Genomic DNA, 27,844 nt, shown 5'->3' on the forward strand with positions numbered 1-27,844 from the left:
TTAGATTTTCGGATCTGGAACGTGATGGGTGGGAGATATAAATGGTGTCATCAGCTGGACGGTGGTGACTGAGACGCAGGAGCAATGGTCGTCCAGCGAGCGTGAGTGCAGTTAGACACGTCTCAGGACACTGGCATTTCCTACGCGGCCAGTGCAGGCAGAGCTGGTGACAGAGGTGGGACCTAGGGACCAGAGAAGGGGAGACATGGAGGGTGGGAGCCAGGGCATGTGTTTGGAGGGTGACCATGAGCAGAGCCCCCATCCTTGCTGGCAGGAGAGGCCAGCGGCGGGGAGGACCGAGGCAGCCCACAGATGCAGGACATGCTGGTTCCCGGTGAGCCTGGCAGGAGTGTCCGTGGGGTGATGAGCGGGCCCAGGACTCGCCGCGCTGGGTGCTGGGGGCGAATGTTGGCCTGGAAGACGGGAGCAGAGAGGGATGAATACAGAGGGCCCTGCAGTGTCCAGGCTGGTTTGTTTCTAAGTAGGAGAGGAAAGCTGGCTTAACTTTGAGTAAAAAGGAAGGTCGTAAGCCTGCCCGTGCGTGAGGAGGGTGACCTTTCACAGGATCGATGCTGTGTGTCGCTGTGACGCTGTGTCTAACCCGATAGACGTTCAGAGTCGTCACAGGCGCCTCCTCCTTGGGCCTCCTCTCACCCAGAACTGCGTCTGCAGGTCCCCTGTTGCCTCCCAACTGTCCACACCTTGGGCCTTCATCCTTCTTCTCCTTGACAGGTTTATAGCAGCAAGCCTCCCACCCCCGCCTTCCGGGGCATCACAGGTTCCGGGTGTTTGCATCGCTCCTGTCCCACCCGAGTCCCTCCAACCCCCCACCCCGACCTTTCTTTTCCAGGCAGGTTCCCTGTGGTCAGCACAGAAGCATGTGGATCCCAGCATTCTTATTTCTCCTTTATCAGAGTTTACAGAAAACTGCCTGGGTTGCCTCCTGTTCCCAGGTGGAGGAAATTAAAGCAGCTGCATTTTTATTAGGGCTCCTCTCAAGGATACTTCTGGAAACCACAGAATCCTGGAACCTTGTTACATACAGGAGTAGAAGTCGGGAGGGCACCTACCCATCACCTCACTTCTAGGCAGTTCAATGTGTAAACTCTTTATAAACGGATCTTCTGTAAGATTTGTAGGTAAATGATCACAGCTCAGGTCTTATGATTAAGGTGAGCATAGAATTCATTATTTAAATAGGGGTCCTTGCAGGAAGGAAAGGGGACGTAACCAAATAGGAAGCCCGGGTAACTGAAGCAAACCAGGACCGTCCTGGGCTGGCCGTCCCTACGTGACGACTACGACAGACAGGACCTGCAACAGTCCTTTCTGCTGAAGTTTGGAATCATGAGATGCTCACTGAGCATTTTCTGCAGGGAGAGCCTTTGCTCCAGGTCCTGAAACCAAAGCTGAAGGAGAGCCATGCTTGATTGACGTTTTGTTGGGGAATAGAGACACAAATACAGTTGGCTGTGATTCTGTCTGGTAGGACTGTTTCAGTTTTGATAAGGAACAGCTTTGGGAACAAAGTGCTTTGGGGAGAAGCGGAAGGGATGGGCTTGGAGAGCTCGAGAATCAGAGGAGGCTCCAGAATTGGCTTTGAAGAGCGACCAGGATGACTCTGGGGAGGGTTGTGGACACAGGGAAACACGAGGTCAGCAGAGCGTGTGTGATCTGAACACGGTGTGTAGCGGGGGTGGGGGCAGGAGGCCCACTGGGGAGCCTTGGCCTTTGGGGGCATCGTTGATTCCGTGCCTTTGTGACCTCCTCCCACATAGGTGCAAGGTCTCGAGCAGGGTGGTATCCTGAGGGTCAGGAGAGTGCCAAGTGGGAAGGGGCTGAGGCAGGGAGGCTACCGGGAGACCTTTTGTGCACACACACCTGACCTGAACTCAGGCCATGCCAAGAGCATGAATGGGAGGAGAAGGGATGAGCCTCGGGGATGCTGTGGAAGCAGAGAGCCATGCAGGTGCTCTGGGGGACCAGAAAAAAGGGGTTCCATTCATTTGCTGAGACACGGAGTGATGAAGGGCCAGGCTGTCATTCCTGGAGGTGTCTGGGGCTGAGGGGAGGACTGATGCTGAGAATACTGATGCCTCGGGCACAGATGAAAGATGGTGTTGTGGAGGAAATTAAGTTCAGTTCAGTCACTCAGTCATGTCCGACTCTTTGCGACCCCATGGACTGCAGCACACCAGGCCTCCCTGTCCATCACCAAATCCCGGAGTTTACTCAAACTCATGTCCATTGAGTCAGTGATGCCATCCAACCATCTCATCCTCTGTCGTCCCCTTCTCCTCCTGCCTTCAATCTTTCCCAGCATCAGGGTCTTTTCAAATGAGTCAGCTCTTTGCATCAGGTGGCCAAAGTATTGGAGTTTCAGCTTCAACATCAGTCCTTCCAATGAACATTCAGGACTGATTTCCTTTAGGATGGGCTGGTTGGATCTCCTTGCTGTCCAAAGGACTCTCAAGAGTCTTCTCCAACACCACAGTTCAAAAGCATCAATTCTTCAGCACTCAGCTTTCTTAATAGTCCAACTCTCACATCCATACATGACTACTGGAAAAACCATAGCTTTGACTAGTCAGACCTTTGTTGGCAAAGTAATGCCTCTCTTTTTAAATATGCTGTCTAGGTTGGTCATAACTTTTCTTCCAGGGAGCAAGCGTCTTTTAATTTCGTGGCTGCAGTCACCATCTGCACGGATTTTGGAGCCCAAAAAAATAAAGTCTGTCACTGTTTCCATTGTTTCCCCATCTGTTTGCCATGAAGTGATGGGACCAGATGCCATAATCTTAGTTTTCTGAATGTTGAGTTTTAAGCCAATTTTTTCACTCTCCTCTTTCATTTTCATCAAGATGCTCTTTAGTTCTTCTTTGCTTTCTGCCATAAGTGTGGTGTCATCCGCATATCTGAGGTTATTGATATTTCTCCCAGCAGTCTTGATTCCAGCCTGTGATTCATCCAGTCCAGCATTTCTCATGATGTACTCTGCATATAAGTTAAATAAGCAGGGTGACAATATACAGCCATGATGTACTCCTTTCCCGATTTGGAACCAGTCTATTGTTCTATGTCCAGTTCTAACCATTGCTTCTTGACCTGCACACAGATTTCTCAAGAGGCAGGTCAAGTGGTCTGGTATTTCCATCTCTTTCAGAATTTTCCACAGTTTGTTGTGATCCACACAGTCAAAGGTTTTGGCATAGTCAATAAGGCAGAAGTTGATGTTTTTCTGGAACTCTCTTGCTTTTTCAAAGATCCAGCAGATGTTAGCAATTTGATCTCTGGTTCCTCTGCCTTTTCTAAATCCAGCTTGAACATCTGGAAGTTCATGGTTCACGTACTGTTGAAGCCTGGCTTGGAGAAGTTTGAGCATTATTTTGCTAGTGTGTGAGATGAGTGCAATTGTGCAGTAGTTTGAGCATTCTTTGGCATTGCCTTTCTTTAGGATTGGAATAAAAATTCACCTTTTCCAGTCCTGTTGCCACTGCTGAGTTTTCCAGATTTGCTGGCATATTGAGTGTAGGGCTTTCACAGCATCATCTTTTAGGATTTGAAATAGCTCAACCATAATTCCATCACCTCCACTAACTAACTTTGTTCGTAGTGATAGTACATAGTGATTAATATGTAGATTAGTCAGGACAAATGTGGAACTGAGAGGATTTGGGGACTGTGTCACCCCACAGAGAGGAGGGCTGCCAAAGAAGCCACCCCATGACTCCTGAGTGACCGAGGAGAGACCACCATGTGTCAAAATTGAAGGCCCCCAGGGTCTTTAAAGAGCAGTTTTAATACAGTGACTGGGGAGATGCCAGGCCAGAGTGGTCAGGAGAAGGTGAGGAAGTGATCTGCTCCTTGAAGACACCGGGAGGCAAAAGTGGGGGTTGGAGTTCGAGGATGAGTCAGGAATGAATGAAAGCTTTTCTTTTCAGGTTATCAGAGTCTTGAGGAAGTCCCTTTTCACGGTGAATTCTTTTTTTTTTTTTTTTTTGCCACTTAATTTTTTTAATTGAAGGATAATCGCTTTGCAGAATTTTGTGTGATTTTCTGTCATATATCAACAAGAATCAGTCATAGGTATGCCCATGTCCCCTCCCTCCCAAACCTCCCTCCCAAACCTCCCTCCCATCTGCCTCCCCATCCTGCCCTTCCAGATCGTCACAGAGCCCCTGTTTGAGTTCCCTGAGTCATACAGCAAATTCCCATTGGCTATCTATTTTGCATGTGGTATTGTAAATCTCCATGTTACTCTCTCCATACATCTCACCCCCTCCCACCTCCCTTCCCCCCGTGTCCATAGGTCTGTTCTCTATGTCTGTTTCTCCACTGCTTCCCTGAAAATTAATTCACTAGTACCATCTTTCTAGATTCCATACATATGTATCAGTATACGATGTTTATATTTCTCTTTCTGACTTGCTTCACTCTGAATAATAGGCTCTAGGTTCATCCATCTCATTAGAACTGTCTCAAAACTGTTCCTTTTTATGATTGAGTAGTATTCCTTTGTATGTATGTACCACGGCTGCTTTATCCAGTCATCTGTCGATGGACGTCTAGATTGCTTCCATGATCTAGCTATTGTAAATAGTGCTGCAATGAACATTGGGGTACATGTGTCTTTTTCAATTTTGGTTTCTTTAGGGTATATACCCTGGAGTGGGATTGCTGGGTCATATGGTGGTTTTATTCCTAGTTTTTTAAAGAATCCCCATACTGTCTTCCAAAGAGGCTGTGTATCACAGTACATTCTCAAAGAACACCCCCTCTGGGCTCTTCAGTGTCACACAGACTTACTTCTGCCTGAGACCTGTGCTGGCCAGGGCCTTACTCACTAGCCTGAAGTGGCCACTTGCCTTAAAATTGACTAACAGTAAAACTCAAGTTCTTCAGTCTCAGTAGGCATGTATCAAGTGCTGAGCAGCCATGTGGCTCACGGCCTCCATGTTAGACGACACAGACAAAGTGCGCCTCCAGCACAGCAGCAGCTCTGGGCCTCCCCTGTCCGGTCACCTCCCCAGTCTTGCATTTAGAATTTCACATGGCTTCCGTGTTATCTGTTTCCCAAAAGCACTCTAAAGTGAGGAAAACCAGAGGATGGTCTTCTCACAAATGCTGAGGAATTCTTTTCATTTTAAAGCCGACATTATCCCCAAACATAGACCTAAAATAAATTGTTCCATGATGTTAAATGAGAAAGAGAGAAAATATGTAAATATGTGGATTATGGTTACCATCAAGCTATTTTCATCTGATAATTAGCCTTTGTTCATGCACAGGAACTTAATTCTTCTAATTCTTTTCTGGTTATGTGCTCATTAGAAAAATTGGGCAATGTAGCTGCTTCCGTTCTATTCAGGAAGCGCCGGAGCACTGCTGGCTGCCCACCTGTCTGGGCACCTCTGAGCAGACCTTGTCAGCTGCAGGGACGAGAAAGCAGCCGACCTGTGGGCTTCTTGGGTGTTTCTATCGAAAGACTGCCGTTGTCTGGGTGCAGAGCACGCGGCCTGTTTCTCCCTAAGCCTTTCTCCCCGTCCTGCTGCGGGAGCCCACCTGTGGGTGATTTTGTCTGCAAGATGCTTGTGTTTTAAAAGGTCCTTCCTGCTGTTGGCTGTGCTGAGGCTGCAGGAGACCTGGGGGGCGCCCGTGGCAGGTGCCCAGGTAGAAGGTGGCTCCAGGTTGTGCCTGATGTGCCACCCTTTACCAGGAGAGGAGAACCACTGTGGACTGTTCTCAATGCGGGGGGAGGGGAGAGGGGGGAGACTGAAGGGGAGGGGGAGGGGGGAGGGGGAGGGGGAGGGAGGCCCCACCCCACCCCACCTGCTTGCGCTGATGGGGAGCTTTTCTTTGTGTCCACCTGGCCTCCACTCGTCTGATTTCGCTCCTGGGTAGGCCTCACACTAGTAAGGGGTCCTCGGTGACCCCTGACTTGAGCTAATCACCGCCCCCACCCCTCGACGACTCAGGGCCTCAGCCCCGCCTCACTTCAGAGTTAGCAGCCATGCAGTGCCGCCATCCTCACAGCCTGAAAGCAGAGGCTGCAGCTTCATCTTCCGCAGAAACTCGAGCTCCTTGGAAAAGCAGGGCCCCCAGACCAGGACCCCTCAGTGGGGGCCGCTGGGCCCACAGCAGCCTGGGCAGGGAGCCAGCCAAGCAGGAGATAAGGGGCCCCTGGCTCCCAGCTCCGACCTTGGATGGTGGGCGCCTCCCCAGCTGGTCCAGGCCCCAGTGCCTGTGCCTCCAGGGAGGCGCTGGCATCGAGGAGTAGGGCTTCCAGCTGCCAGAACCCTCGTCTCCTGGCTCTGCATCAACCCGCCTGTGACCCTGGATGGGCATGAGTGGAAGGAGCTGTGGGGCCTCACCTTGGGCCTTGCCAGGTGCAATTGGGGCCGCCTGCCTAGAGGCTGGTGGGAGCACTCAATCTGCAGGGCTGGGGTGCAGGGAGGTAATGTGTCTCAAGTGCCCAACATTGAGTGCAGGAGATGCTGGCTTCCCTAATTCCTCGGGGTTAAATCCTCGGTGGGTCCTGGCTCTCTGTCATCCTAACAGCCCTTTGGGGCAGGGGCTGCCTCTCTGAATTCCCCTGGGAAAGAGGCCCCCCCAGGTCTGCTCAGGAAGCCGAGCGTGGCAGGTCCTAGGGCATCCGGGCCGTCCTCCTACTCCGCGGGGCTCCTCTGGTGAGAGCCCAGGAGCTGTTGCCTGACCCGCAGGGTGAGCCTGGCTGAGCTCAGCCCTCGAAACACAGGCTTCAGAGTCTCTGGGCTTCGTGCTCAGCAACAAGAGAAGCCACCGAGATGAGACGCCCATGCACCACAACTAGAGAAATGCCCACGCAGCAGTGAAGACCCAGCACAACCAAAAACATACAAAGAAAGAAATTAAATTATTTTTTTAAAAAAAGAATCTCAGGCTTGGGAAAAAAAATAAGTGGGATTAATAAAATAAAACATGGCTTCATTCCTTGTGCCTGATTTTCAAGGGCAGAGGTGGGATAAGCTGGAACACCACTGCAGGACAGCTTTAGCCACTGGATCTTTCACTGAACCATAAAGTCAGTAGATTTTATTTTGCTTGGAGAAAACAGCCATCTTCCCTCCTTGGTGGGAATGATATTATCTCCCTGTGAGTGCATGCTCAGTTGTGTCCAGCTCTTTGTGACCCCATGGATTGTAGCCCGCCAGACTCCTCTGTCCGTGGGATTTCCCAGGCAAGAATACTGGAATGGGTTGCTATTTCTTTCTCCAGGAGATCTTCCTGACCCAGGGATCAAACTCAAGTCTCCTGCACTGGCAGGTGGATTCTTTACACCAAGGAAGTGTCACTGCCCTACTGTATATGTGAATATGAAGTGTTTCCAATACTGTAAAACCAGGCTGGTGCCCCCTGGGATTGAGAGCTGCAATGCAAATGGGAGGAATGGGCAGGAAGGGCTCTAAGAGTAGAGCGTTGGGGCAGGGGAAGGGCCCCCCCAGAGGAATGCAGCAGGAGCCTGCACGGTTGGTCTTGTCTGCAACTGGGTCCTTGGTCACAGGCTACACCTACACAGTGGTGTGAGTCAGACTTTACTTCAATCAGGATCCAAGTTCTGCACTGTCAACTCGTCTAATTCTCTATGTTTGCATTCTGTATTTGTTTTCTTTTCTTCTTAGTTTCCTAGGGAAATTTTCATATGAAAATCTCCAGCCTTATTTTAGCACAAAAAAAAGAGAAACGTTTTTTCCAGGACTCCTAAGAAAGATGGAGGGAATCTGGGCGCCCCTGGTGGCCACATGTGGTAGTTACAGGAAGAGTAACCGGGTCCCCAGACCCTAGAGAGCAGGTTCTTCATAGTTTCAGGGCTGACCTGGTTCTTCCCTTCCTCCCTGAGGTTTCCTGTATACCCTACAGGGCGGGACACCTGTCTGCATCCCTGAGCTTCTGACCTCTGACCCCAGACCTGAGCTGCAGGAGCCCCTGTTTATATTCAGATATGCCTTTTACCTGAGTGTTTAGAGTGTACTGGGCTCTGACCTGCCTTGTCTTATTTAATCCTTATGAGCCAGGATCAGGTTTTAGTGTCCTGAGTTTTTAAATGAACAGACAGATGCTCAAGAGCAATCTTTCAAGATCACCTGGTCTGTGGATTCTGTTCTAACTCCCTGGGTGCCCAGCCAAGGTTGGCTCCCTGATTCTGGACTTGAGCACGATAATCGTGTTAACCACTTAGTCCTGTCTGACTCTATGCGACCCTGTGGACTGTAGGCCCCCAGGCTCCTCTGTCCATGGGATTCTCCAGACAAGAATACTGGGGCGGGTTGCCTTTCCCTTCTCCAGAGGATCTTCCAGACCCAGGGATTGGACCAGGGTCTCCCGCATTGTAGGCAGATTCTTTACCATCTGAGCCGCCAGGGAAGCCTGAGCGTGATGGCTGGGGCCAGTGGAGGGTGCGGCTGACATGGGACAGGAAGGGCATGAGTGGCTCGTTCTGGCCATTGAGTTGAGCACATGGAGCTTCTAGGACGCGGGTGCATTGAGTCCAGGGTGCTGGCTCTGCCTGTGCCCAGTCGTGCACGTTTCAGTGACATATGCGTGTACTCCGAGCCTCTGACAGGGAAACACCCAGAAGAGGTGGAGTGTGGAAACAGGGCTGCGTAGCCCTCCTGAGCGTCTTGTCAACAAAGCTCATGCTGCTCCAGGCCCGAGGACACAATCTGTCCAGGATCGGCTGTTTTCCGTCTGCAGTTGGAGGGCCGAGAGGCAGCCCCACAGGACCGTGGGGTGGGGCCGGCCCTTCGGGGTCTGTGGCCCGGACTGTGCCAAGCTTTGATCCACGAAGCAGTGGCTGGCTGCCCGGCCTGCGGTCCTCTACGGCCCAGCCGAGGCTCCGGAGACCTCGGGCCCCTGCGAAGGGGCGGAGTTGTTGTCACCAGGCCTTCCCCTGTCACCACCTATTAAATTTCCTGGGGACCCAGCTGCCCCCCTCCTGCAGCTGCACAGCAGCCTCCTCCTGGCCGAGAGCTCTGGCAGGAAGCTGGGCCTCTCCCTCTCTTCTCTGTTTCATTAGTGGTTTTCCGAAGGCGCGGGTCCAGGCTTGGCGGGGCCACGCCATTCGGAAGTACGCAAACACTTCATAAAACCAGGCTGTTGAAGGATTCCCAAACCCAGGAATCCGGTCCCTTAGAGGTCCGGGCTGGTGGCCTGGGGAGTCTGCTGCAGTGTTTCTGGAAACTTCCATGCCTGTGTGTGTCTCCCTCTCCAGTCATCCAGCCTGTCAGCAGTTCTTAGCTCTTTGGGGTTCACAAACCTCTTTTTGTATCTGGTGAAAGCTTTGGACTCTCCCCAGAAAAGTGTTTCCCTGGTGGCTCAGATGGTAAAGAACCTCTGCCTGCAATGCGTGAGATCCGGGTTCAATCCCCTGCAGGAGGTCATGGCAACCGACTCCAGTATTCTTGCCTGGGAAATTCCATGGACAGAGGAGCCTGGCGGGCTACAGTCCATGGGGTCCCAAATAGTTGGACATGACTAACAAATGCTCACTTTCTTTCAGAAAAGCGCACCCATGCACACACACACACAGCGTTTTACTTAGAATCACAAGATGTTCCACAGCCGCGCGCTAAGGAGGGACCCAACTGAGAAACCCCCGGGGCTAAATAGCAGTTGCTTCCATATTTGGATGTCTTGGTGGAGAGTTTTCCTACCAAGAAGAAGAGTAAACAGGCTCGTCAGGTCTTTGTTTTTGAAACGCCAGAAGCCTGGGCACCCCAGAACGTGGCCTGAACGACCAGAGTTAGACAACCTCAGAGGCCAGAGTGGGAGCTTGGGGGGGTGGGGGTGATGGGCCCCAGGGTGCAGAGTCACTGGGGGCGGCTGTTCAGAGCCCCAGGAGTCTCAGGGGTCTGGGGACAAGTCAAGAATGGCAGCAGGGGGCGAGAAGTGTTTCTGGCAGGTGGGAAAGCGCAGTGAGCTTGAGGGTCTTGACCTCCGATGGCTGCTCTGGATATTGGACAGAGGGATGCAAGCAAAGCTCTTCCCACGGCGTCTCCTCTGCCCCCCAGATCAGTTCAGGGTCCCCCCGTGCACCTGCAGCACTGTTGCCCTCACCTGGAGTCAACCTGCCTCCCCGCCCCGTTACCCGAGACCGAGAGCCCCAGCTGGCCCGTACCCTGCCAAGTGCCCGAAGCCACATCTTCGAAGGCAACAGACACAAAATGTGCTTGTGTTCATGCACACTCGTGGTAACACACATTTTCGTCCATGGCCTCATCGGATCATCGGATCAGCCTATGGACGGGTGTTCCCCTTGGACCCTTGGGGAGAAGAAGGTTCTGGGCCCAGCAGACAGGGAGACAGCAGGCTCTCTGCTCTGATCACTGCCTGGGTGGAGCATCCGAGGTGGGGGAGGAAGGGCAGGAAAGAGCCTCCAGCCTGGTTTCCATGGTAACTTAGGTACCCTCCCAGTGCCTCTGTTTTCCCGTCTTTAGAAAGGGCACAGGAGCACTTGCAGGCTGGTATGAGGATTCCATAGAAGACACCCACAGAGCAGGTATTAACTGAGTGTGTGCCTGGCACATAGAGAGCACTGAGTGTTTGTTAATGAAGCTGCAAGCCTGGCAGCACAGATGGGCCCTTACACCATGTCCTCGCCTTCTGGAAATTCCAAGCGTCCCCATAAAGCCGAGAAGGGAACGGAGTGTCACCTGGCTTTCCGTTAATTACAGCGGGCTCCAGACTCGGTGTGAGCCTGCTGGGGGTGGCCGGAGGCCCCCACCCGGAGCGTCGTGGCCAAGCTGAGCACAAGCTTGGCGTCCGCGATGCCGGCAGGGCAGGAGCTTGAGCTGTCACTGCCCCAGGATGACAGGAGGGCTGCGTCGACCCCAAGTGCCAGCACCTCCTGCTGCATCTCCCGCATGGGCGTGATTTCACCAAAGCTGGATGATCACCCTGACAGCACCCGACCTTTCTGGCTATTTGTCTTGTCGTCTTGGGCTTCCCGGTGGCTCAGATAGTAAAGAACCCGCCTGCAGTGCGGGAGACCTGGGTTCAATCCTTGGATTGGGAAGATCCCCTGGAGAAGGGAAAGGCTACCCACTTCGGTATTCTTGCCTGGAAAATTCCATGGACAGAGGAGCCTGGCAGGTTATGGTCCATGAGGCTGCAAAGAGTCGGACATGACTGAGCAACTCCATACACACAAACACACACACACACACACATACATCTTATCGGCTGGCAGGGCTTCAAGCCCTTTAAGGATAAGGATGGGGGAGGGGAGAATACTGAGCACAGCCAGCTGAGTGGGACCCCAGGTCCCAGAGCCAGGTTGAAGGGATTCCGCCATGTGCTTCTCAGATCAGAGTCAAGTGCCACAAGGAGCTGAGGGAACAGGAGCTAACCCACTGGAGGAGAAGGTAGGAAGTAGCCTGGCAGGCTATGCGGAGACAGAAAACAAAGGCCTTGCTCTCCAGGCCTCACTCTGCCATACACTGCTGTGTGACCTTCAGCAAGGCGCCTAACCTCTCTGAGCCTCAGGCTCCCATCTAGGAAACGGGGATGTTAGCGTTGGCTCTGACTGCTTCACACATGAAGTCATTTTGTAAATCTGAAAACGTCACCCTGCCGTTGTCATGAACTGCAGACGCTCAGCCTCGGGGATCCCAGGGTCGCTGGAACCCTCGGAGTCCTGGTGTCGGGGCCAGCAGCCAGGCTCTGCGGCACCTCCTGCATCACCAGGACTTTGCTCCCTCAACAACGTATTCTTTGAGTCATGATACCAATGAATAATAAGTTCATTAGATACTTTCCCTTCCCACTTGATCCCTAGCTAGGAGCAAGGTTGTTGAGTTGTGTTTTGCTTAGTTTTCTAAAATGGATGAGAGTTGAAAGGGACAGGCGAATCCTGAGGGCCTCACAGGTGGGGGAGTTAGAATGGCCTTGTGCAGAGTGGGGAGGGGAACTTGGGTACCCAGGCGACAGCGCAGATTCACAGGGACAGGATGTAGTGACGGGGCACACGCCAGTCTTCCCCAGTTCTCTGGAGGTCAGCCTGGTTTCCACACCCTTGTTTCCTTTCTGATCAGCATTTCACCCCAAAAAATCAAGTTGAAGCAGACACAAGTCCAGGCCAAACAGACGTCTGGTGTTATGAACCTCTGGTCCTGCCCTACAGCTACCCAGCTGGGTAGGTTTTGTTTACTGCTCTGTCGGGGGCGGGGAGGGGCTGCAGACAGAGGTGTCCCTGAGCCCCAGCAGGCAGGGATGGAAACCTTGGTGACGGAACAGCAGCTCCTCAGCTGGCATCGCCTCAAAGCTCCGCAGGGCCCGGAATAGCCGTTCCAAGGCTGCTCTCCTTTCCCTTCCCTTTTTTTCCCCCCTTTAATTAATTTAAGCTTTTTTGATTAAGTGACAGCTTTCATCACTCCTGGCAGCTGCTGAGAGACAAGATAATTTATAGATGCACTGACACTATATGATTAGGACAAGGACCACCAATAACAGACAAGAGATACGCTGAGCAAGCTGATGGCCTTAGCTCATCGGTGCCTCCCCCACCTGCCAGGCGAGTCCCAGGTAGACGTCCCGCGTCAGCCTGGGGTACCCCCGCCCCCGAAGACTGTAGGTAAACACGACTCCAATCCGGTGCCCGGGGCTTTCTCAGAGCTGCCTGGTTCTGCTGGGGAAACACGTAACTCCTAAAGTCCTCTGGTCAGAACTTCCTGGCCAGTTACCAGGGCATCCCTGGGGGCTTGGTCCAGGCAGGACCTGGGACACAGGGGGTCCTGGGCCTATCACTTCTGGCTGACCTTGAGCACGCCCTCCTCCTCCCACTGGACGCCACGGAAATGCCACCATTGTCTCTGGGGCTCACAATGGAAAGGCTGAGAGTCACTCCTAGTCCCCCAGCAAGGACAGTAATTAAATCACCCAGGAAATACAGGCTCCATCCTCCATCCATGGCCCTTCGTAACCGTCCTGGGTGGCCACAGCCCATGGGGTCACAAAGAGCCGGACACAACTTAGCGACTGAGCGCTGCACAGCATAGAAAATCCTAGTTGTAAATACAGAGCACCCACTGTCTTAAACCCTCAAGAACACACCGTGTTACCCCTTCCTCATGTCAAGCAGAGATGCTCATGGGTGAGCCTCCTCCTCCTCCTCCTGGGTGGAGCGTGTGTCCTCTTTGCACGCCCTCAGTCCGGCCTTCTAAGTGTTCCTTGTCTCGGGGTGAAGGGCACCCTCCCTGGGTGAGAAAGGGGCCACTTAGCAGGTGCTTCTCATGCAACGGGTGCTGTGTATTCACACCTAGTATTTTCTGTGCTGTGTTGTGCCATGCTCAGTAGCATCCAACTCTTTGCAACTGTGTGGACTGTAGCCCCACTAGGCTCCTCTGTCCGTGGAATTCTCCAGGCAAGAATACTGGAGCAGGTTGCCATTTCCTACTCCAGGGGATCTTCCCAACCCAGGAATCAAACCTGCACCTCCTATACTGGCAGGCAGTTCTTTACCACTGAGCTACCTGGGAAGCCCAGTATTTTCTAGGCAGGATTAAATGGGAGACAGTCAGCCCTGTGCAGCCCCGAGGATTAGCAGTTCAATCGGAAGCCAAGATTCCCCTTCACCTGGGGGTCCGGCCTGCCGTGCGTGGCCTCTACCCACGTGGCTGAAGGGAAGGAGGAGGGGACCTGCGTTCCAGAAGGTTAAGTGGACAAACCACACTGAGACAAACGGGCACCTTGTCAGCTTCTGGAGGCTGGCTGCTTGGGGAGCGGAGAAGCAAAGCCACGGGGGTTCCTGTGAAAGAATGCATGTTTGTGGCTGGTTCTTTGGTGGCTGTTCTTGGCAAAGAGCTGAGTGTGAAAGATTGAGGAGAGCCTGGGAGGAGTCGAGCTCCAGGACTAGGGGGAAGGATCCGTCATGCCATCTGCGTTCCTAGCGCCTCCTGCAGCTGGTGCAGAGCTAAGCTGACCACAGGCATCCGGCATCACACGGTCAACTGCCCAGGGGACCTGCCTTGTCGGGGCACCCCTGCCTCCCTGTGCCCACCTGACATCCAGACCGCCTGGTCCGGGTTCCTTGGAGGAGGACTTCTGCTCCCTGAGGGATATTGGGAAAACTGGGGGCAGGACATGGTTCTACTGAGCCAAGTCACTTTATGCTTTTAAGATTTTTTTATTTTAAATATCCATAGATTCACAGGAGCTTTCAGCGGCAGGACAGAGAGGTCTGCTATGACAGGGATGTTTGATTTCTTGTTATGGTCCAACGGGACTCTGAGACTCTGCATTTTTAAAGACTATTGTCTGTCTGTTGTTCACATTGGGTCATTTCTGTTCTATCTTCAAATTCACTGAGTCTTTTCTCTGTTGTTTCCATTCTGCTATTGAGCCCATTCATTGAGTTTTTAAATTTCCTCCATTACTGTTTTCAAGTCTAAAATTTCCTGCTTTTTGGCTGAGGTGTTCTGTTTCTTTTCTGAGACTTTCTATTTTTCCATTGTTTCATTGCTTCAAGCATGTTTGTAAATTGGTTGTTGAAGCAGTTTTATGATGGCTACTGTAAAATCCTTGCCAGATAATTCTAACATCTGGGTCATCTCAGTGTTGGTATATGTTGATTGTTTTTCTCTCATTCAAGTTGACATTTTCCTGGTTCTTGGTGTGGTGAGTGATTTTGAGAGCAAACTGGACGTTCTGGTTGTTATTTAGAATCTTGTGTTATTGCCGGCTTGCCACATAACTGTGCCCTTTAAAATGGCTGAAATGGTAAATTTTATGCTATGCATATTTTATTGCAATGTGGAGTGACGTTTGTCTTGCTAGGCTGCCCCTTTCCTGGGCCCTGGGCTAAAAGAGCGGACCTCAGTCATGCATGTGTTGGTTTGCCTGCACCCGCTGGCATTTCTCTGTTACCCAAAACCCTGGGGACTCACCATGTGCCTTTCCTTGAGTGCTGGGGCCCCTTGCCACTGCGCCTCCTTGTGCTCCTCTTATAGTCATCTTGTGTTTGCTTTGTTTGGAGTGTCTGTGGATTTTATTTGCACTTTGTGGGATGAATGGGGAAAATATGTCTGCTCCATCTTTCCAGAAGCAGAAGTCTCCAGGTCACTTTATTTTATGGAGCAAGTTCTGCCCATGTTTCATTTCTACTGCCGGCCAGTGAGTCTCCCTCATTTCCACACCGTGTGTATAACCAGGGCTGACAGCGTCTTCTGTTCCAGGGGTCATACTTCTGCAATCGCCTGTTAACATTTCTAAACATTTCCAGAGCAGCAGAGAGGTCGCCCGGTGTCATCCATCATAGCATTGCACTGCCCGTCGTCTCCGTTGCCCCAGGCTCAGTAACGCTAATCTTCGGTGCATTTAACGAGTGCCCGTTCACGATCATAAAGTTAGTTTATTCTTTGTGTGCAGACACGTCTCATCTTGTCCTAATCATGGCTTTCCTCAGCTCACGCCTTCTGTCCCGTCCACACTTTATCAGCACATATGGTCAAATATGCTTGGGCTGGATTTGCCTTTTCTTCTTCATCGTGACGGCTGGCTTTTAAAACCCTCCTGGGAGCACACGCCCTGGTGCGGCACCCGAGGCACTGGGCTTGGGTTGGGGTATCTGGGTTTAGTCCTAGTTGCACTGCTCACCGGCTAATCATTCGATTCCCCGGAGCCTCAGATTCCTCATCATTAAAATGAGGGAAGAAGAATTGGGCCATCCGTCCCTACAGGCCCTTCCTGTGGGACCAACTTCATGTTCAGTCCACTCCCTGTTGTTGAGTTAAAGTCGTCATCCGACCGGGGTGGGGGTGAGGCAAACGTGTCCCTGACAGTTATCTGCTGGCAGGTGGACAGTAGGCGCGGAATTTCAATCGAGACACCTGTGTGGGGTCTGCCCCTATAGTTTTTTATCTCTGTTGACAACTGCGCTTGGAGCAATACACAAGTTCTAAGTGACTTTCGTCCTTCTCCCTTGAAGCCAGGTGCCTTCATCACGTGTCCTCTTCAGCCTCTTCCTTTCCATCTCCCACGACCCCCTCTACTCCTTCCTTCCTTCCTTCCTGAGTGCTCACCTGTGCAAAGCATGTCACCTGTGCTCCCCTGACACGGAGAAAAGAGCTAAGGCATTGCCGGGGCAGAAAGAGCCAACCACGGCTGTGCCCAAATCCCCATCAGGGTGAGGGAAGAAATAAGGTGGGAGAGGAAACGGGGCAGCAGTGGGGCCGCGGAGCAGAGATGGATGAACCGGGCAGCTCGGGGAGACGGAAAGGCAAACCCAGGAGCAACGTCTGTCAGGCAGGGATGAATCACGGTCCCCCACCAGCTGCCAGGGCCCAGCAGGCTGCCAGTGCTGGCCTCTCTCAGGCTCCGGTCATTTGTAGCTTCCAGTCTGGGATGGCAGGACCGGGTGTCCTGCTCCTATTAGAGTCGGCCAGAGGGACCGGTCCCTCCATGGAGCAGGTGGCCTGGCTGGTCATGGGGCCCGTGGTCTTGCAGGATCTGCATCACCTCAGCCCCTACAGGGCATCATGTCGGCCTCCCCCTGCCCCACCCCCAGCTCTGGGAACAAGACCCCAGCTTCCCATCATCCCCTGCAGGAAAGGGTGGAGAACTAGTCCCCACCCCACACCACCCAAGCATCTGGCTTTAAGAGGTTTTCAAGAAAGAGATCCAGGAGGTTCAAGGCGATGGATCCGGGAGGTTCGTGTTGATGTTTCACTTCCAAGGACCCTGATTCCCATGGACCACTTTGTGCAGAAGAAGCCAAACCAAACAAAAGGGAAGGGAATAGACCAGCCTGGAGTACAAAGCACCTAGACCCTGCCTACGTGCAGGCATGTGTGTGTGCATGTGTGTGCATACTCAGCACAGGTGTGTCTCCCAAGAGTGGACCCTGTGAGGATGCCCTGTCCTTTGCTGCCCCCCACGTCAGTGCCTCTCGGGTCTCCCTGTGTTTTCTGAGGGGTGGGGAATGAGGGCGGACACCTAGCAGGTGGGAGACAGAGGAAGGTGAGGGCGTGTCAAGGAGATGGGCAGTGACTGGAACCCCGGTGGGGGCGCTGAGTATGCTCTGCTGTGGGCTCCAGGCTCCAGCTCTTCTACTGATCAGGTCGTCTCAGTTCAGTCACCTCCAGCCCTCAGAGAGCACTCGGTAAACCATCTCATCTCTTTGAACCAGGGGATAAGTACCTTGATCAATGTGTAAACAAGTAGATATAACAGATGCCTAGCAAACGGATTTCGTGCATTTTCAAACTGCTGAAGCCAGATGGAGGGACTATTTTGAAGGAAAAGAGAGTGTTTGATCCAGGGGGTCTCTAATCTGCCAACTGTGACCCAGCACACACTTCTACACAGCGGTGTCACGAGGTGGGTACGATGGGACAGCACCGAGGAAAGAGTGAGAAACGTGCAGTTTTGCCCAAATCTAACAACTCAAAATGTAGGTGATCTTTATAATATAAGCTAAGAGGCTGGGGGAAAGAGACATTCTGTAACACAGGCCAGCTCTTGCACCCACCTAGGCTCTTCTGGAGAATGAGTGAGTGAGTGAATAAGTGACTGAATGAATGAATGTGTGAAGGACTGAGTGGCTGCATGAATGAATGAGAGGGAATGAGTGAGTGACTGCATGAATGAATGAGTGAGTGAGGGAATGAGTGACTAAGTGACTGCGTAAATGACTGAGTGAACGAGTGAGTGATTGCAAAATGAATGAATACAACCTGACAGCCTGAGGCTGGCCCCGCATCCTCCCCCAACCCCGCCCATGCCCCCCACACCTTTCCCCTTGGCTGCATAAATTGCTGTGTGAATTGATGGCGCCTGTCAGATAGAGCCACCTGAGATGGAAATGTTCGTTTATTGGCACGGACGTGTGTCAGCTCAGCTCTGATGGATGCTCTGCTGCTGCTCCGAAGCCCGCGGTCCTGGAACCACTCACGGTGGGACCACAGCTGCTGGGTCTGCACCTTGACCACTGCTTTGGGCTAGAGATGGCCGTGCCGTCGTCTCTCCCAGGTCCCACGCCACATGGTCCCAGCCTGCCACACCTGCCCCGGGCTGGAGAAGGGCTCCCTCCTTCCATCTGTAATGCTCCCACATCCTGCTGGTTTGGCCATTATTAGAATACAGGATTTCCAGTGGAGGCTGTGAGGGGCAGGAGGCCAAGCTCCTGGGGCCCACCCTGCCTGAGGCCATGCAGGCAAACTGGACAGTCAGAGGTCAAGCCTTGGGCTGGGCTTCGGCAGCCTGTGGGCCCTGGACAGCCTGCTTGACTTCTCTGAGCCTCGGGCTCCTCACCTGTGGTGGAGGTGGCATCTGAGGCCAGCCTCCGGGGACGGGAGCATGTTAACTGCGGGCATCCACACAGGGTGGCTGCTCCAGCCACCTCTACTGTCCTCACCCCCTCAGTGTCTCCTGTAAAAGCACTGACCCACCGTCCAGGCCCCTGGTGAGCCAGCACCTGGGAGCCGGGATTTCCTGAGATGTGAACTCTGGGGAGGACGCCAGCCCCCTGTGCCAATGACGACCCTGCTCCCCTGTGCCGGGTGAGTCCCCTGAGTGTAGATGCCACCCGGGATGCACGAGTGTCGAGTGGGAGCTCCACCCGGACCCGCCGTCTCAAAGGAAAGCCCGGTCCTCTAGACGTTCATCACTTTTCCAGATCAAAGGCACCACACGGTCTGGGGGCCCAGTGTCTGGCCTGGATCCTGGGAGAGCCCAAGGTGCCCTTTGCCTCTGGCTGGTGTTGGGAAGGAGTGCCCAAGCTCACTAGTATAACGGCCTCATGCAGACCTCGCCGTGTTGTGATGGCCTATGTCCCTTCTGACCCTACCCCCAACTTGGCTGCTCTGACCAGGGCGCTGCTTCTTCAGCTGCAGGCCCCAGAGTGCTGAATGTCTGTGCACTTCATCAGAACTCAAGTCCTTGAGGCCAGACATCTGACCCGTCCACAGGCTGTTTGATTCTGGCCCAGCCCAGAGATCCTGTCTCCCCAGGCCCTGGGCCGTGGGGTAGGGGTGGGAGAGGGTGGCAGCTGGGAGCAGTGACTCAGGGGAGGGCATCAGGCCAGAGGCTGCTGGTGCTCTGAACTCTGGCTGGGTGCAGCTACCCTGGAGTCACACGGGGACTTCCAGCCACAGGAGCCAGAGGTCAGTGGGAACCTGGCTGCGGTCAGACAGAGGGTCCAGGTCACTGGCTTGCTTTCTGCACAGAAGGTAGAGAAATGGTCAGCTCTCCCCAGAGGATCCAAGCCTCACGCCCTGCAGGCCCTTTCTCCCAGGCCTGTTGGACACGTCCCCCTTTGTGCACTGTAGGGGGCTCCCCCTACACACGGGGTCTCTGAGGGCAATCCCGGGCTTCATGGGCGTAACTTCAGGAACCTTACCTAAGGACCTCGTTCTGGGTGTAAACCGACTCCAACGACATCACACTTCTTTCCTGCTCTTGTGCATCTTCTCTTCCTAGCTATTCTGCCTTTTTCCTCCTTTCCATCTTCCAGTTTTCCTCTCTAGCACTGCTGAAAATTTTTATTGTACTTTTTAAATTGAGGTCTGGGCTTCCCTGGTGGCTCAGACAGTAAAGAATCTGCCTGCAATATGAGAGACCCAGGTTCGATCCCTGGGTCGGGAAGATCTCCTGGAGGAGGGCATGGCAATCCACTCCAGTATTCTTGCCTGGAGAATCCCATGGACAGAGGAAACCTGACAGGCTACAGTCCATGGGGTCGCAAAGAGTTGGACACGACTGAGCAACTTAGCACAGCACAGCACGTGGCTTATGTACAATATTATGTTAGTTTCAGGAGTACAACGTAGTGATTCATAATTTTTGAAGGTTATACTCCAAGTTACAAATGTATTTCTGTATATTAATTTTGTATCCTCCAGCTTTGCTGAATTCATTGATGAGCTCTAGTCGTTTTTTGGCGGTGGCTTTACGATTTTCTATGTATAGTATCATGTCGTCTGCAAACAGTGACAGTTTTAATTCTCCCTTTTCCAACTTGGATTCCTTTTACTACTTTATCTTCTCTGATTGCTGTAGCTAGGACTTCCAATACTATGTTGAGTAAATGTGGCAAGTGGGCTTCCTTGTCTTAAGGAAATGCCTTTGACTTTCCACTGTTCAATAGGATGTTGCTTTTGTTGTTGTTTAGCTGCTCAGTCGTATCCGACTCTTTGTGACCCCATGGACGGTAGCCCACCAGGCTCCTCACTCCATAGGATTCTCCAGGCAAGAATACTGGAATGGCAGTATTCCAGTATTGGCAGAGGCAAGAATACATGCCCTCCTCCAGGGGATCTTCCCAATCCAGGAATAGAACCCGTGTCTCATGTCTCCTGCGTGGGCAGGCAGATTCTTTACCTCTAGCGCCACCTGGGAAGCCCTGACAATGGTTTGTAATTCTTTAAATGTATTGTTGGATTCAGTTCACTAATGCTTTGTTAATGATTTCTGATCTATGTCCATCGGTGACATTGGCCTGCAATTTCCATCTTTTGTGCTGTCTTTGGCTTTGGTATCAGGGTGATGGTGGCCTCACAGAATGATTTTGGAAGCATTCCTTCCTCTGCAATTTTTTGGAACAGTTTCAGAAGGATGGGTGTTAACTCTTCTCTAAATGTTTAGTAGAATTCACCTGTGAAGCCATCTGGTCCTGGACTTTTGTTTTGGTAATTGGTCAATTTCATTTCTGGTAATTGGTCTGTTCATATTTTCTATCTTTCCCTGGTTCAGTCTTGGGACATTATGTATTTCTAGGAATTTCTCCACTTCTAGGTTTTCCATTTTATTGGTGCATACTCGGTTATAGTCATGTCTTAATGATCCTTTGTATTTCTGTGGTGTGGGTTGTAACTTCTCTTTCATTTCTGATTTTATTCATTTGAGCCCTCTCTGCTTTTTTTCCCAAAGAGTCTGGCCAAAGGCTTATGAATTTTATCTCTTCAAAGAATCAGCTCTTAATTTCATTGATCTTTTCTATGATTTTTTAATTCCCTGTTTCATTTATTTCTGCTCTGATCTTTATGGCAGCACTTGGATATAAAACCATGTGGTCTCCCTTCAGAGATAGGGCTCCCAACACCATGCCCTGACTTTCCAGGACAGTTATCCTGTCCACACAGAGGCTGCACCTCCCTTTGTGAGAACCCCTGCTCCACCAGCGTGTCTATACCTGCCTGAACCTGGGGTCTGGTCGTTTCCATAACACGCTGACATGCTCATCCCTGGGCCTGTCCCAGCCCCAGTTAACCTCATCTCTGGACGGGGCCCAGGTTCCCCAAGAGATCAGCGCAGGTGGCCTCGGCCCAGCCTTCGGAGCCAGGACCCGGGCTTGTCCCCACCCCATCCTCTGGTGACCTGTGACTCGGCATCAAGGGGTCCAGGCTGTTGCTGCTGCTAATCAGAGATGCTGACTCCTGCCATTGGATCACCCTCCCATGGACAGAAGGTCCTGGTTGAGTTAAAATCTCATTTCCTTGAAAAAGCCCTGTGGGTTGAGAGGTATGGAGGCTCCAGGCACCCTCTGGAGTTATTTGGGTCCGGAGGCTCCCCAGAAAGCTTGGGTGACCATCTGGCTCCAACAGCTACAGAGGTAGCTGCTCTGAGGTCACCAACCTGAGGGACACCTTACCCCCGACCCCGCCCTGGAGCCCCCTGTGGTCTGTGGACTCCTGGGAAACATGTATGCACCAGACACTGAGCTCTGCATGATTTCTCGTAGCCGGGCAGAGGCCGAGGGAGGAAGAGGCGTTCATTTCACAGATTAGAAAACTGAGGTCCAGAGAAGCAGCATGCCCCCCCGAACAGAGGCCTCTCAACCTAGCTGGGGTCTCAGCACTGAGGTGGGTGTGGGCTGGGCCACATGGAGGAGAGGGTCACTGCAGGGCCTGACTGCCAAGGCCCTTGGTGTGGCCCATAAACTCAGAGCAAGGTGACTGCTTCTTGAGAACGCACAAGGTCCAGCAGGTGGACATGGGGCCTGCTCCCCATCAAGCCTCTGATGGGGGCGCCAAGCAGAGCCAGGCCTTCCATGGGACTCAGAGTGAGCCCCAGGGCCTCCTCACCTGCAGAAAATACACCGTTTCTGACGGTCATTGTGAGGATGGAATGTGAGGGTAGGGCACTCTGAGCAACTCTGGAGCAAGGCGTGTGCCCTCAGACCTCGGTCCCATCTGCTACCAAAGTGTAGGAAACACTCATTTCAGCCAGATCCTGAATTAGACAAAAAACAGCCCAATAGCCAAAAATGTAAACCGTATCTGGTGAAGGAGTTTAAATTCCAAGAAGACACTTTCATTGCCTTTTTCAAATATTAACATTTGGTTTTTTATTTGACCATACCAGGTCTTAGTTGCAGCATGGAGAATCTACTTCCCCGACCAGGGATTGAACCCAGGCCCCCTGCACTGGGAGCATGGAGTCTTAGCCCCTGGACTCCTAGGGAGTCCCTATTGCCTTTAAATAAAATGCTCATCTTATTTTTCTCATCCTCCCAGCTCAAAGGCCAGAAAAGTAAAGCTGAGCAAAACCCTCTTCAGGGAACTTACACGTGTTTATAAAACATATTGTGATGGTAATATTTTTAATATTTTCAATCAACCCAGCAATTTGGTAACTTGAAAACTCTGCTCCTTAAATGAGAACATGTGGAAGCAAAGAATAAAAGATTTACTTGGCTAAAGTCACAAAGCAACTAAGAGGCCATACCTGGTCAGACCTTCCCACCTGAGGTGTCACAGCTTCTAAAAAGCCCATAGTCGCAATTGGTTTATTGAGGGACGAATGGGATTCCCCTTAAGGAAAGGGGGTTGTTTGAGAGGGCCAGTCAGGTTTCTGCGGCCCACCCAGAACAGCTAGTGGCCAAGTCCCGGCTGTTAGAAGAGAGGGCCTCCCTCCCTGCGTGTCTGCACTCCCATCCTCTCTCCTCACTTGTCTTGGATGGTCCCTAGCCTTCCCATCATCCTCCATCCTTGTGCTAAGACGCACTGAACTTGGCAGTGAGTGAAATACTGCTCTCTGCTTCTCTTCTTGGGGGAAATCCATCAGTAATTAGACTCATTTTTCAATTTTGCCACCTAGAAACAGAAAATGCCCATAAATCTCCCCAAACAGAAATCAGATGTAGCTGATTTAATTACCAAGGAGTAAACAAGGTGATTCTGCCTCCCTAAGACACCCAAATGCGTTCGTAACTGGCTCATTAAACTACTGTAGAACCGATTATTCGCTGTGAGGCGGAGGCGGGGTGGGGACCAGACACTGGCTTTCATGGGAAGGTGATGGGCTGGTGCTACCAGGGCAGGGGGGTGGTGCCAAGGACCATGGGGCGGGGGAGGGGAACAGTCCAGTGGGGATGGCACCTCTGCAGACAAGTCTGTGACCCTGAGGCAGGCCTTGTCCTTCCTCACCAAGACCCCCCTCTCCTTCCGCAAGTCCCCCCATCCTCCACCCTGGCCATCCTGTAGGAAGACGCGCTAAAGCTTTCTTAGGTGGGTTTACCTACATGGAGTGGGTGGGTGCTTTGGGAGCCTCACTGAGGTGGAATTAGGGTGACCGCAGCCTCTAACTCACCTGGGATAACCCCCATGCATTGTGTCCCCATGAATTAGTCACAGGCTCTCGTTCACTCTCAAAACGGCCCTTGTTTGGATGATAAACTGTATGGCCACTCTGTGCATCCGGCAGGGAGGGGACAGGTTGTAAGTCGGCACCGATGGATAGATGGTTGTGTGTTGAGAAGGATGCTGAGGTCGTGATATGGGTCAGCAGGTGAGTTCACAGTGATGGCTGAGCAGCGTCTCCTGGCGTGGGATGGGCAGGCAGGCCAGCAGGTAGAGGCGGCTTGTGTCCAGGGTCTCTGTGGCCCCAGCATTCATCATCCCATCTACCATAGGGTTTATATCCACAAGTCAGAGCAGCAGCATAATACAGGGACAGTGAAGACTATGTTTAGGGAGCTATTTCCCCGTCCAGACGGGGAGAACGGGACCTGGGAGCTAATCCCCTGGCTCCCCCGACCCTCAGCCGCAGACCCTCACAGCCGAGGAAGCAGTGCCAGGAGGACTGGGTTTAGGCCTCGCTGCCCTGGTGGACTCCACAGCTGTGGGAGGGGGCCAGGCCCTCCGCACTCCCCCTACTTGGGATGTCAGCCTTTCCTGGGCACCTGCGCTCCCTCGGCACAAATCAGGAAGCTCCTGCCCACCCTGCGTAGGCTGGGGCACATTCTCAGCATCACAGGTGGATACTCAGGGCTCTGTGCTTGTTTTTAGTGAGTCTGCACACATTTCAAGCAGTTCCCGAGGTCAAAGAAACAGGGGGGTCCCTGCTGAACCTCAGCATACCCTCAGGGCACAGTGACCCCCAGGACTCAGGCCCGAGGAGGCCGCGAGGAGTTGTGAACTCACAGGCCCAGAGGCTCCAAGGCATCAGCTTCCTCAGTCATGCCGTTCTCCACCCCCGGATGTTTCTATAGCAACATATGGTGTTTTGAAAGGATGACCAAGCTGTTTCACTTGCTTACGCTTTCTTGTTTGTTTTTTGGTTTTGAAGAGGGGGTTGGAATGAATTCTGTAAGGACTCTCATACCTCTAACGTCAGGGGGAACACAGCGCTGCTCACAAGAGCAGTGCCACATGCACACTGACACACTCACACACACATTCACACACACTCACCCACCACACAGATCACTCTGCCTGAGCTTCTTGGCGTCTGGCACCTGCCTCTTCCCTGGGTTCTTGTCTGGATCCATCTTCCTGACTTCTGGGCCCTTTGCAGCTCTGGCTCAGATCCTTAAACCTGAGGGGTCTTGTCCCGCTTGTGTCTTAGGGGATACGCGGGACCAGGGAGGCAGAGAGATGGATGGACCTCGGGGCTTGGGTCAGGAGGTCCAGCGGGTCCTGGGTCCCAGGCGTGTGCCTCCCAGGCCTCACCTTCTCAGCGTCCCAGTCTCTCCAGCAGGGAGGTAGCTCGGATCATCTCTGAGTTCCTTTGTCTCTCAGGCCCCGTGGTTGCACACGGGACGCTGTCATTCCTGCCTGGAGACAGTTTCCATGACGTGGAAGCACTATCTCAGGCCGAGGCCGTCTCCAGTGGGTGGAGCCCAGCCCCAGCTCTCCTCTGACAACAAACTCTCCAGGGCCCACTTGTCCAGCCGCCCCCGTGAGCCCAGCTCCCCTCTGAGCCCGCCCCCCTGTGCGTCTGGCACCAGCAGCTCGGCCCCGAGTCCAGAATGGGTCTCCTGGCCTCAGCGCCTGGAAGCACACATTTGAGACCTTTCTCAGGAGCCTCTGGGGCACCTGGAGTTGAGGACCAGTGGCCCACGTGCTGAGGAGGCCGGGTCAGATCCCACGGCCAGATTTCCTCCAGTCTGTCTGGTTCTGCCCTTTTTCACTTTGCGTCCCCAAACCCTGAGCTGCGATCGGAAGGCCACCACTGGCTCAGTGTCTCAGAGACGGGGAAGATGGGCTTGGGGGCAGGGGGGGTGTGGTGAACCAGCAATTCACCAGGTGATGGGCTGCAAATGGTATGTCCTCCCGGGATGCCCCATCCGCAGTGTGGGCAGGACCTGGGGGTCTTCAGTGAGCTCCTCCTGACCCGCGAGGAGGGGCAGTGGGTCTGGGGTCTGGGTCAATGACTCCTGGAGGCCAAGGCTCCTGTAGAGTGAGCATCCATGTGTGAAGGCCACGGGCAGCCTCCACCTGGTGGGATCATGACGGCTCCATGCTGGAGAGCAGCTGCTGGGGCGGGGGGCGGGGGGAGACGATGAATCAGCCCCGAGTCTGCTGGAGCCAAACCAAGTGTGGACTCGTGTAACAGAGCCTCATCCACAACAGGGCTCTCTTAGTGGGCGGAGAGAGAGGAGGACCAGCCCACCCCACCCCCATCCAGTGCCCACCCCATCCTGGGAACTCTAGGGCCCCTGCTGACCTGGTCTCAGTCTTTGGACAAAGAGTTTTGTTTTCTGAAGGAAAGGTCGGAGCGCGTGGGCAGCTGCCTCTGTCTCCTGACTGTTGGAGGTTCCCAGACTCCACTTCTGGGTTTCAGGAGGCTGGGCTGTAGCTCCTGGGTTTGTGACTCAGAACTGTGGCACTTTCTCTGTGCTTCCAACTCCTCCTTCAACTCTCTCATCCTGAGTTCTCTCCTGAGAAGTCCAAGCAGGTGTTCATTGATTAAGATTTCTCAAAGGTGTGCAGTTTTCCCACCACCCTAATTTCTGCCTTTTAAGACTAGAAGACTAGTGGATCTGAGCGTGCCTGTGGAATGGACTGTGGGACTGTGGATGTGGCAGGGGTCCCTCCCAGCGTCTGCCCTGATCCGACCATAGAGGGGCCCCTTCTCCACCGGCCTGGGGGAACTGTGGGGTCAGAACTTTCCAGACCCCCCCCAGTCTGATGACTTTCTCTCTTTACTTGTGTTTCCTAGGAGCGGGTGGAGTATCTCTTCCTCATCATTTTTACTGTGGAAGCATTTTTAAAAGTCATAGCCTACGGACTCCTCTTTCACCCCAACGCTTACCTCCGCAATGGCTGGAACTTACTAGACTTTATCATCGTGGTTGTCGGGTGAGTACCAACTCCCACACCGCCAGCCAGCGCAGCCCCTTCCCTTCCACACGTACCTGTGTCTTTTTGATTTGGTCACAAGGGCCCTGGGCTTCAGGCCAGACCAGAGGATCTATTAAAAATCCCTCTGGATTGAGACTTTCTGCAAAGGGAGGGGAGCTGTTACCTGGAACAGACCTGCTGCTCCCACATGCACGCCTGCGCCCACACACACACCCACACAAACTCACATAGGTGAATCAAGGGTTTCTGCTGGAGCCCAGGGTCCTCTCTGCAGCCGCAGAGAAGCCTCAACTCTAGGTCTTTTATTCCGTCTCCAGCCTCACGTGGACCGAGTTCCTGGACACCTTCCCCGAGGTGAGGCAGAGCAGGTGTGTTTGGGCTGGACGTGACCCTGCAGCCACTGTGAGGGAGGGGCGACTGGCACACAGGAGCCAAGACGCCCACCTGCAACTGAGGGTCCTCACTCAATGGCTGCCCGGGACTGATGGGCTAGAGGAAAACAGGACTAGGAAGGGCCAGAGGATGGGACCAGAGGCACTTCTCAGGAGAAGAGTAGTGAGAGAGGTATAGGAAAAGGACCGGCACCACCTATGCTCAGAAGCAGAGCAGTGCTGGCATCTGCAGGAAGCCTTGGAGCCATGATCTCCTTGTCGGGGCGTCGGTAACTTTGGGGAACGTCTTTGTCAACTGTTGGTTCAAACAAGCCCGCACTTGCGGCTGGAGATGCAGGTGCGGTTGACCAAGCTCCTGCCACTCGTCCATCAGTGCAGGGCAGGGTCCCCATGCCTCAGGGCTGACCTGGCGCTACGTCAAACCCACCTGGCACTCATGCCCTGTCCAGCCCCACAGCCTCCGGGGTCAGGTCCGTGTGCCAATGGGCTCTTATCTAGGGGACCATCCCAGCCAACCCGGGGCGCATGCTGCTCTGGTGACTTCCCCAGAGAGCACCCTGCTCGGAGCCCATGGGCATCTGGCCTCTCCCACAGGAAGCGACGGAGCAAGTCAGGGCCACGTGGGAGCGAGACCCTGTCTCCGGGCATCTGGATGGCTTCTTGCGGGTGTCTAAGCGGTGTTAGGGTTTTCACCGCTGTGCTTTTTGCCCGGCCCATGTGTGACACACTTTGCAGTAACATAAGGGACAGGGACGCTCCTGAACTGTTAGCCACGTGCGAACGTCGGGTGAGGAAGCAGCTCTACAAGAGGTTCTGCTGCTTCTCTTCCCACTGGGTGAACAGATGACCGATGAGTGCCTTGAGCTGACTCAGCAAGCCATGGTGAAGGCCTTTAGG

At 53.2% G+C, this 27,844-nt stretch overlaps 1 protein-coding gene and 1 long non-coding RNA gene across 21 annotated transcripts in view; one reads left to right on the forward strand and one right to left on the reverse strand.

Annotated features, from left to right (window-relative positions):
• Window positions 1–27,844, forward strand: part of CACNA1C (calcium voltage-gated channel subunit alpha1 C) — a 459,352-nt gene that overhangs the window by 287,440 nt on the left and 144,068 nt on the right. For all 20 annotated transcript variants that reach the window (XM_086402608.1, XM_086402606.1, XM_086402616.1 and 17 more), the window contains exon 4: window positions 26,413–26,552. In XM_086402608.1, coding sequence (XP_086258734.1) covers window positions 26,413–26,552 — 140 coding nt within the window. The remainder of the gene's footprint in view (window positions 1–26,412; window positions 26,553–27,844) is intronic.
• Window positions 22,290–25,115, reverse strand: LOC147373005 (uncharacterized). The gene is made up of 3 exons (XR_015164470.1): window positions 24,921–25,115; window positions 23,560–23,872; window positions 22,290–23,063 (listed from the first exon to the last, which is right to left on the reverse strand). It is a non-coding gene; the product is annotated as an uncharacterized LOC147373005 (long non-coding RNA).

Source organism: Bos grunniens, chromosome 5 (genome assembly GCF_055505025.1).
Source record: "Bos grunniens cultivar Pamir isolate PY7600 chromosome 5, Bosgru_T2T1.0, whole genome shotgun sequence".
NCBI classification, from domain to species: domain Eukaryota; kingdom Metazoa; phylum Chordata; class Mammalia; order Artiodactyla; family Bovidae; genus Bos; species Bos grunniens.